Source organism: Penaeus chinensis, chromosome 9 (assembly GCF_019202785.1).
Source record: "Penaeus chinensis breed Huanghai No. 1 chromosome 9, ASM1920278v2, whole genome shotgun sequence".
NCBI lineage: Eukaryota > Metazoa > Arthropoda > Malacostraca > Decapoda > Penaeidae > Penaeus > Penaeus chinensis.
In genome coordinates, this window is record NC_061827.1 from 35,149,012 (window position 1) to 35,160,267 (window position 11,256).

At 30.2% G+C, this 11,256-nt stretch overlaps 1 protein-coding gene across 4 annotated transcripts in view; it reads right to left on the reverse strand.

The window, feature by feature from the left end:
• Positions 1 to 208: 208 nt before the first annotated feature.
• The window catches only part of LOC125028881 (ADP-ribosylation factor GTPase-activating protein 2-like), a 26,331-nt gene continuing 15,283 nt past the window's right edge, over positions 209 to 11,256 (reverse strand). For 3 of the 4 annotated variants that reach the window (XM_047618462.1, XM_047618461.1, XM_047618458.1), the window contains 8 exons: positions 11,018 to 11,164; positions 10,611 to 10,637; positions 9,440 to 9,583; positions 8,830 to 8,960; positions 7,394 to 7,549; positions 6,974 to 7,170; positions 5,560 to 5,789; positions 209 to 1,263 (listed from right to left, as the gene is read on the reverse strand). In XM_047618462.1, coding sequence (XP_047474418.1) covers positions 1,249 to 1,263; positions 5,560 to 5,789; positions 6,974 to 7,170; positions 7,394 to 7,549; positions 8,830 to 8,960; positions 9,440 to 9,583; positions 10,611 to 10,637; positions 11,018 to 11,164 — 1,047 coding nt within the window. In that variant the 3' untranslated portion in view covers positions 209 to 1,248. The remainder of the gene's footprint in view (positions 1,264 to 5,559; positions 5,790 to 6,973; positions 7,171 to 7,393; positions 7,550 to 8,829; positions 8,961 to 9,439; positions 9,584 to 10,610; positions 10,638 to 11,017; positions 11,165 to 11,256) is intronic. The other variant, XM_047618460.1, reaches the window with a different exon arrangement.

An 11,256-nucleotide genomic window follows, 5' to 3' on the forward strand; every position in this document is an offset into this window, starting at 1 on the left:
AGGTTTCAGATTCCCATCTCCCACACCCACAACAGCAACAAAGGGCATGGATTTGGGGGATACAGTTATGAAATTAAATTTTCAGTTGTATGATACCGATTGAACAACTGGAGAGTTTTTGCGTATATGTAGGTATATAAATGCATGTGTTGTTTTGTGTTGTGTATACCACAAGAACTCAATAATCTGAAGGTTAAAGATACACTTATTTAAATTTGCTTTTAATCCCAATCCCATTATAACCACATAATAAATGATAAGATACAACAATAAATTTAAATCTTCTAACACAAAAGCAAACTTTATATATATTTTAAAATGGGTCTTTGTTATTAATTTCAGATGGCACCAAGTTTTGTTTTCAAACCTCCTGGCTGACTGTCATATACTAATGCAAAGTAATATATATTTAAAATATGATTAGACAAATGACTCAACCTTTTCTAAATTTAGAATAATACACTTAAGTGCTTTTTTCCCCATTTTTGACAATGAAATCCAAACTAAAATGTTGGCTGAAATGACTAAAAAAGGAAAATACACTGTAAAGTCTGAATGATGGCCTTATCAATCTCATTATCATCTGCACCATAAAAATAACAATATACACTGCTGTAGTTCCCACATTTGGAGGAACTAGACAACAAAAAGTAATCTTTATAATGGCCTCCATAGGCATAAAATTGATACAAATATCTGAGCTTAAAACTTAGGAAGATATATGAACAAACATCAAAATCTTATTATCTGATATTCATCAAAGCATCACTTCACATGACCCTGCCCTGTTAAACCCCCAATCAACATGCATGTAACCATCAAGCTATATTACATCTGATATTTAATAATGAGGGTCTAACGAAATTTCTCAGCAGTTTCTTCAGTGAATGACCTTAAAGTATTCAGTCTCTTTGTGTCAGTACTGTAATATCAAATCCTTAAACTTTACATTCTGTACAAAAGACAATACCTTTCAAAAATATTACAAAATAATACTTAATGTATCAATTATATAACTGTGATAAATAAGTCAGCTAACAAAACAAACCATAAATAGAGCTATGCAATGAGTGGAATTAAAACATCACAGGCATTACCTGTACCCTCACTTCTTCTACAAAGAGATGCCTTGAGAGCATCGGGTGAGGTAAGAAAAAGAGAGATGATGATGATGATAAAATATAAAGATAAAAATAAAAAAATAAACGGAGGTGTATGAAACCGATCGTATTCACTTGCCAGACTTCTTCACATGTAACGGTCCTGAAAAGAGAAAGAGATTGCAAGTAACAACACCATACAGGGATTTTCAACACAGAACTACTTACTCTATACAAGGCTTTGTCTTTTTTTTCCCATTGATGACAAGAGCTGTTTACACAGAAAACATTATTCTAATCAATTCCAAGATAATTGAAGTACGATTACCTCATCATGCTCCAGTGAGTGTTCACATACAAACAAAACTGTGGGGTAAAGACTTGATTTTACAGTGGAGGTTGACAGTGATTGAGAAATGTGACAAACAGCTTTAAAAGGAATTACGTGATGAGTGATATTTAGCTTGACAACTGTGAGCAGCAAAATAAAATATAAAAAATTAAAAATGTTTCCTTCACAAAACAAATTTTAAAAAAAACGGCCTAAACAAACAAAGAGCACCAGAGGAACACGCCAAAAAAAAACGCGCAACATGGCACCCCACACACACAACCCCCACACAAAACCAAACCACCACCCACCAACCCCACCCCACCCACTCCACCCCAACCGCACCCCACTACCCGTAACCCAAACCCACCACCACCAAAACAAACCACCCCACGGGCCCCAAAACCCCCCGCAAAACCCCGCACGCACGCACACACACACACACAACACCACACACAAACAAAACACACACACACACACAAAACACACACACACACACCCCCAACCCCCACCACAAAACACACACCCACCCCGCACAAATCCGCACATAAAAAGTCAACTCACCACTACACACAGACACCCCCAAATCTCCCCATACCCCGCACATACACAGACACACACCGGGAAGAAAACCCCGCACATCCCCAAAAGACTGGAAAGCAAAACCCGCACGACCCCGCAATAAAAAAAACGCACGACCCCCAAAACCCCCCCACCACACACCCCCACCACCCCACAAAAGGGGGGCCCCCAAAAACCCCACACACACACACACAACACACACCGCAGCAAAACCCCCACACCAACAAATCACCACCACCAACCCACTCTCGCACAAACTCACCACATACACAAGAAGACCACTCAAAGCCATCACAACACACAAAAGCCCACCACGCACAAACACACCACAAACAAACACACACACAAGAAAAACCAAAAAAGCAAAAAAAAACCACGCACGCACATACACACAGACATGCAAAGCACTCAAAAATGCACCACTCAAAAAAGAAAATTTTCACAAAAACACAAAACGCAAACCCACGCACACACGACGCACGCAAAGAAAGCACCCCAAAAAGCACCCCCAACCCCACGCCCCAAAAAAAACGCACGCACCGCACACACGGGGCGCAGCCCACGCACGCAAAAAAAAAACCAAAAACAAAAAACACACTAACACCAAAACCCCACCACACCCCACACAAAAACACACACACAAAACACAACACACACACCCCAACAACCCCACACAACACACACACAAACACACACAACACGTAAAGTAAGTATGTGTATGTGTTTACAATGTTATAAAATTTTTATATAAACATAAAATGTACACAAAAACCCTTTTGGTATAAAAATATAAATATGTAATAAAATATTTTTTATAAAAAATTTCATAAAATATAAAACACAAAATATATACATTTAAATTACATATATATACAAAACATATATATACAAATAAAATAATTATAAATATATTATATCCAAATATAATACCCCCTTTTAAATAAAAATAAATATATCATAATAACATATTATTTAAATATAAACAAAATATAAAAATATACAATATATATAATTAAACAAAAATATACAAAAATTTTAAAATAAACATATATACACATAAATATATACATATAAATTACATATATATACACACATATATATACATATATATAATATATACATATATATAATATATACATATATATATACATATATATAATATATACATATATATAATATATACATATATATATACATATAAATTACATATATATACACACATATATATACATATATATATACATATATATAATATATACACACATATATATACATATAAATTACATATATATACACACATATATATACATATAAATTACATATATATACATATATATATACATATAAATTACATATATATACACACATATATATACATATATATATACATATAAATTACATATATATACACACATATATATACATATATATATACATATATATATACATATATATATAATATATACATATATATATAATATATACATATATATATACATATATATATAATATATACACACATATATATACATATATATAATATATACACACATATATATACATATATATATACATATAAATTACATATATATACACACATATATATACATATATATATAATATATACATATATATAATATATACATATATATATAATATATACATATATATATAATATATACATATATATAATATATACATATATATAATATATACATATATATAATATATACACACATATATATACATATATATATAATATATACATATATATAATATATACATATATATAATATATACATATATATATACATATAAATTACATATATATACACACATATATATACATATAAATTACATATATATACACACATATATATACATATAAATTACATATATATACACACATATATATACATATATATAATATATACATATATATATAATATATACACACATATATATACATATATATAATATATACACACATATATATACATATATATATAATATATACACACATATATATACATATAAATTACATATATATACACACATATATATACATATATATAATATATACATATATATATACATATATATATACATATATATATACATATAAATTACATATATATACACACATATATATACATATATATAATATATACACACATATATATACATATAAATTACATATATATACACACATATATATACATATATATATAATATATACACACATATATATACATATATATATAATATATACACACATATATATACATATATATAATATATACATATATATAATATATACACACATATATATACATATATATAATATATACATATATATATAATATATACACACATATATATACATATATATATAATATATACATATATATAATATATACACACATATATATACATATATATAATATATACACACATATATATACATATATATATAATATATACATATATATATACATATATATATACATATAAATTACATATATATACACACATATATATACATATATATAATATATACATATATATATAATATATACATATATATATAATATATACACACATATATATACATATATATATACATATATATAATATATACATATATATAATATATACATATATATAATATATACACACATATATATACATATATATATAATATATACATATATATATACATATATATATACATATATATATACATATATATATACATATATATATACATATATATATACATATATATATAATATATACATATATATATAATATATACATATATATATACATATATATATACATATATATATAATATATACACACATATATATACATATATATATAATATATACATATATATAATATATACACACATATATATACATATATATATACATATATATAATATATACATATATATATAATATATACATATATATAATATATACATATATATAATATATACACACATATATATACATATATATATACATATAAATTACATATATATACACACATATATATACATATATATATACATATATATAATATATACATATATATAATATATACATATATATATACATATATATAATATATACATATATATAATATATACATATATATAATATATACATATATATATACATATATATAATATATACACACATATATATACATATATATATACATATATATATACATATATATATAATATATACACACATATATATACATATATATATACATATATATATACATATATATATAATATATACATATATATAATATATACATATATATATACATATATATATACATATATATAATATATACACACATATATATACATATAAATTACATATATATACATATATATATACATATAAATTACATATATATACACACATATATATACATATATATAATATATACATATATATATTTATCTCAGGCACATGCGAAGTAGATTGAAACAACGTCCAAACGTGAGAAGATATTCACCTGTATGGAGCCTCCACTGTACTGCTGCCTTGGTGCCTGTGGACCCCCGAACAGATCAGCTGACGAGATGGACGACGATCCTTCATACCGTGCCAGTGTTGAGCGCATTTCAGAATCTGGGTCACGATCTTGAAAGAACATGTCAGACGAGATAGCTTTGGCATTGCCGAACTTCTGTTGTGCTTTCTTATCTTCCACTGGGGTGTACTTATAGTTGGCAGATGCAGAGACTAGAATTAAAACATTTTGGGGTTAAAAGACGATGTCACTTGATACAATCAATTTATTTTTTTACAACATTTATAGGCAAAGGACAAAGTTTTCTGTACAGACAAACAGCACTGTAACTGTCAACTGTCTTAGATTAGAGTTCAGTCTTTAAAGGTGGAGAAGGAGAGCAAAGGAACATTGGCCTATGCAGCTGTACAGGTATGGAAGAACCATTGTAACTTTCATGGGGATGTCTTCTCTATTCTCTTTAGAGTACACTGACAAGGACTTTAATATAAAGTTAAAAAAAAAAAAAAAAATATTTTACTGTATTACAACCATAAGCCAAAAAGGCAATTATGCCAAACACACTTATCAGTAATTGCATTTTCTATAATGAGCACCACCAATAAAGAAAAAAAAAAAAAAAAAAGTAAATAAATAATAAAAATAATAATATAAAATAAAGTAATATAAAAGACAAAGAATGTGTAACTTTTCTTTTACATAGGTTTAGGTCAATATCAAAACCAGTCAAAAAAAAGAGCAGATGGAATGGAACTGAAGCACCATCTGTAATCTTATTAAACTAGACCCATCAAAGTTTAAAACCTGAAAAATCCCTGGTCCTTTGCTTACACATAACAGCAACTCTACCACCTATATCATACTATTCATAGGTTCCAGAGATTTTCTCATTCCTTCAGTATTCACAGTCCTTCTATGTACCATTGTCAACTAAAAGACCTCTCAAATTTTGTACGTTTCATTACCTATCCTATTATCATTATTATCACCATTATTATTATTATTATTATTATTATTATTATTATTATTATTATTATTATTATTATTATTATTATTATTAATACTATTATTATCATTATAATAATGATAATAAGATAAACAACAATGATAATGATAATGAGAATGATGATGATGATGATGACGATGATTGATAATAATTATTCATCATCATCCTCATCATCAGCATCTATCGTTAAATCTTTGCAAAGTATTGGTTGCATGTTCTTCTTGTACTTACATGTTCTTCTTGTACAAATTTAATAAAATTTTATTTTTTTCAAGCTTGTACACCTTTCTATTCCCAAAACACCATCATACAAAAATCCTCTCATCACAGAAACTCCTTCAGCAACATCAATGTAACTTTCACCAAGTAACTCTTAGCCACTCGTCTTACCCTTGTTAGAGGACGACATTGACCCAAGACTGCTGGAGGAGCTGACGCCAGATGATGACTTTGACTTATCAAATTCGTTTTCCCAGGATGACGAGGAAGTCATTGAGGACTTGTTGCCTAAGAGGTCATCAATGCCAGACCCCTTTCCTCCAGCAAAGCCAAAGTTATTTCTGTCTTCAAAAGGGCTGTCGCGATACCTGGGGAAATGGTTTAAAGCAGTTATGTATAAATTTGCAAACGAGTTGTTTAATATGTAAAATGCACAATAAACTGGTATATACATTTTTCAATCCTTCTTAAATTCCAGCTATTTTCATATATCAGTTATTCATTTCAGTGTATTTCTCTATTTTTTTATCTTATTAACAGTTATAAACAGCACATGCAACACAAAAAGATCATACTTCAGATCTTCCTTACTTTGGTGGGCCAGAAGAAAACCTTATTATAGTCTCAAAGTCCTCCTCTATGTCATCATCACGGAAGTTGTTGTTGTTACTTCTGTTTGGCTTGGCTCCAACTGGTGTCTCTTGCTCTATGGTCTTCATTTCACCAAACATGCTGTGTGATGCTCCACTAAAAGAAAAAAAAGAGAAAAAAAATTAAACCCTGTGGCCCCAAAAACTCTATGCTCTGGCGATCAATGGCAGCAACATGCAGACTTTGAGCGCGGGAGTTCAGTGCATGAAGCCGAATCACCAGTTCGTAGCGCTTTGGCCCGCCGCCACAGCGTACAGCCCCACGCCACAGATCATGCGGTTTGTTTTGATGCCTATCTGCGTGACCCGTCATTAAGGGGTTAAGCTTCAATAAGGTCTTTGGTAATTTTAAGTGCTCAATTTTTTGCAACAGAAAATTAATATGTCACTGTCATATCTCAAATACAAAAAGTGTCAGCAGAGCACAAAATTGAGAAAGTTATCTTACACTTCATCTGTGAATGGAAATGGGTGAGAGCTTACTATGAATAAGTAAATAACATTAAAAATTTCTTATAACATATAAAAGAATAATATGGGTATCTTAAATGTATTTACAATTATTTAGCAGTATAAAAGGTATGGAAGACATATACTAGGATACATATTAGGTGTATGGAGGGGGAATGTGGAAAGAGAAAGAGATCTAGGGGTTTAGCTGGATAAAATGTACCAAAGAGCACCAGATTTACTACCTCACTCACTACACTTTATTTGCAACAAGATTGAGATGGGGAAAAAGCAACCCACTGGCTCAAGCCTAGGAGGGCCCACAAGGGGTGTGAGGGTAGGGGGAGATATCATAATTGTGGCTGATTGAAACTTACACGACAGTACCAGATATATTAGAGGATTTTATGTACTATCTCATTCCTAACAAAAAGCTGTAGGAAAAATCCCGCCAGTTTTGGACAGGCCTCCTACAATCATAGCAGATAAGACTGAGGGTACAGTTAAGATTTTGCCACATGGCTCATCGGGAATAAATGTGAAGGCTGAAATGGAAAAACTGCATTATCCTAAGATTTGAACAATAAGAATTTTAATATTAGGGCATTTTACTAAGTGTCTAACAGCTACATAGGAAATGAGAGCAAGAAAGTGTAGGTATGGGGGGGAAACATCATAACAGGGTAGGTGGGGAAGGGGAGTAAGGAATGAGAGGGAGTAGGAAAGGGAGGGAGGGGCTAGGAGGAGGAAAGCCACATTAATATCACCATACATTCACAATGTCAAAACCTATAAAGTTTTAGCCAATCATAGGCTCTACCTGGCTACCAATGTTTGGGGTATGGTCATGTAAAGAATTATCTATCATAAATAAATAAACAAGCACACACACATCAAAGTTGAAATACTAAGACCCCAAAATTTTACCTCCGAGCTCCAAGGCCCATGCCAAGTCGCTCTGCCTGTTGTGCCTTCTTGGGATCCACTCTCATCATTCGTTCCTCCTCACGTTTCCCAGCAATGCTCATATCTTCATAAGCGCGCTCTAAGCTTTGTAACTGTGTGATGGGATAAAGTGAGAAATGTTATATAGGGACACAGCTATTTTTTTTTACAATTCATTATTCTGTTCTCAATATGGCTTTTTCATCTTATCTGAACACACACATTACTGTGTTCATATTTTTTGTTGACAGTCATGATTTAAAATTATGCAGAGGTATTTTACTTTATGTAAGTGTGATGCAGTCTACCATTTTCTGAAAGTTACTGTTTTGCAGGGTATGACATTTCATTATTTCAGAAAACGAATACTGAAAACAGATATCAGATATTCTACTGTGACAGAAACTCCCTTTTGATAAGATAAATGACAAAGAAAAAAAATCAGTATCAATTTTTCTTGTATCATGATAACTATAGTTAATCAATAAAAATTAAGAATTAATAAAATATTTAATAATAATAATCATAATAATAATAATCAATACTAGTCACCACACAAAGAAGTTAACACACACAGAGACTATACGCATACCGATTGCTGTTGTTCCTCCTTTGAAAGTTCGGTGGCTTTGGCTTCTTGTCTGAGCTGGTCATTGCGGACAGCTTCCTTCTCAATGGCAGAGAAATCCTTTTTCACACGCTGGGCTCCTAGACCCCCACCTTTCTTGGCTCCCAGCTGTCACAAGTTTAGTGAGAAAGATGGTGTTGCAGATTTCATGAAATCATATTTGTAAAACATTCTTATCAAATAAAAATGGATGCATAAAAAAGGTGCTTTTTTCACAGCCAGTGAACTCAAACTGAAAATTGTGAATGTGTGTAGTGAATATGGTTTTAAGGTGGTGTCACACTACAGGGCAACTAGTTGCCTTGAATTTTTTTAATGATATATAGAAGGAAAAATTTGTCAATCATTTTATATTACACTTTATATTGTCTTTTCAAATTGTTTCATAATATAAATGGATTTGTCTTGCATTACTAAAGTGATTATTAACTATAGCTTTGATTTAAATACAAAGAACCAGCAGAAAACTTACAAACGATAATTATCTTGTGTCTGTGAAGTATCGCATTTGGACAATATGCAGAGGTAGTGAGGAAAAAAAAAAACACAAGGAAACGTGGAAAAACACAGAAACAGTGGTAGTGTGACACCCCTTTGGTTTTCTTTGAACTCCTGAGAATGAATATACAAGATCAAAATAAAACCAATATATAAATATATATCTTTCATCTGGAATCAACCACCTTCAAAACTTTACCTGAATGAACACACAGAAATAAATCCAAAACCTATAAAAGCAGACCTAAGAAATATCTATTTTTGTTAAGAAGAAAAAAATCATCTGTAATGGCTGTAACAAAAAAGATTTTTTTAAATTTCATACTATATCGGTGACTACAAATACATTATTCATTCCTTTTATTTCAATTTCAAAAGGATCATGTTTCATTATGACATGATTTGAAGTGAATCACCCAAAAAGAATAGACAAAACAACAAACTAACCTATCAAGTGAGACTCAATTCCACATCCAACGGTCTTACCATTTGATGTGGAATCTAGTTTGACTCAGAACACCAAGTAACAGATATTACTGTGTTTATATCAGTGTTCAAGATATGACTTCTTAAATCTGCTTTTTACAAACCCCAGAAATGTGCATGCTTCCAATCACACTCTCACCCAAGAAACTACCTTTAAAGTGGAACCACTGGCTTCTACCTGTTATAGAAATCATAAGGTTCATTAATTTAAATAAAAAAAATGACAAATTTCAGGAATCCTTTAATTAAAAGGTAAAAATCAAGGAGCAAAGTACATATTTCTATATATAAAAAAAATCAAAAGCTGCTCTAAGCCTCTTGGGCAACAAAACAAATAAGAATCATTGAAGTTAATAACCTTGAGGACTGCAAAAGAGGAGAAAGAAAAAGAAAAAAAAGGTTTATCTTTTTTTTTTTTTGCAAATTCTTAACCTTTTAATGCAGTTCCATAATTCTTATGTATCAAAATGAAATCATAAATCAAACAATGAATGCCTTAAACAATGTCACTGAGATAAAATTGATCCGGAGAATTAGATGTTCAATTTCACTACTTACTTTGGAAGCCGGTTTCCGCTGGCCGATGGTTGATTTATGCGGCTGGGATGCCAGTTTCTGGGCATCGGTGGCGGACATGTTGAGAGCCATCTCTACATTAGGAGCACCGTCAGAAGCATCATTCGTCCCATTACTTGTGCTGATGTCCTGATGATGGAAGCGACGAGAGTTATGCTCAGGGCAAAAGGTGCAGATGGTAAGAGAGAGACTTGAGAAAAAAGGGCATGATCTTGGTACAA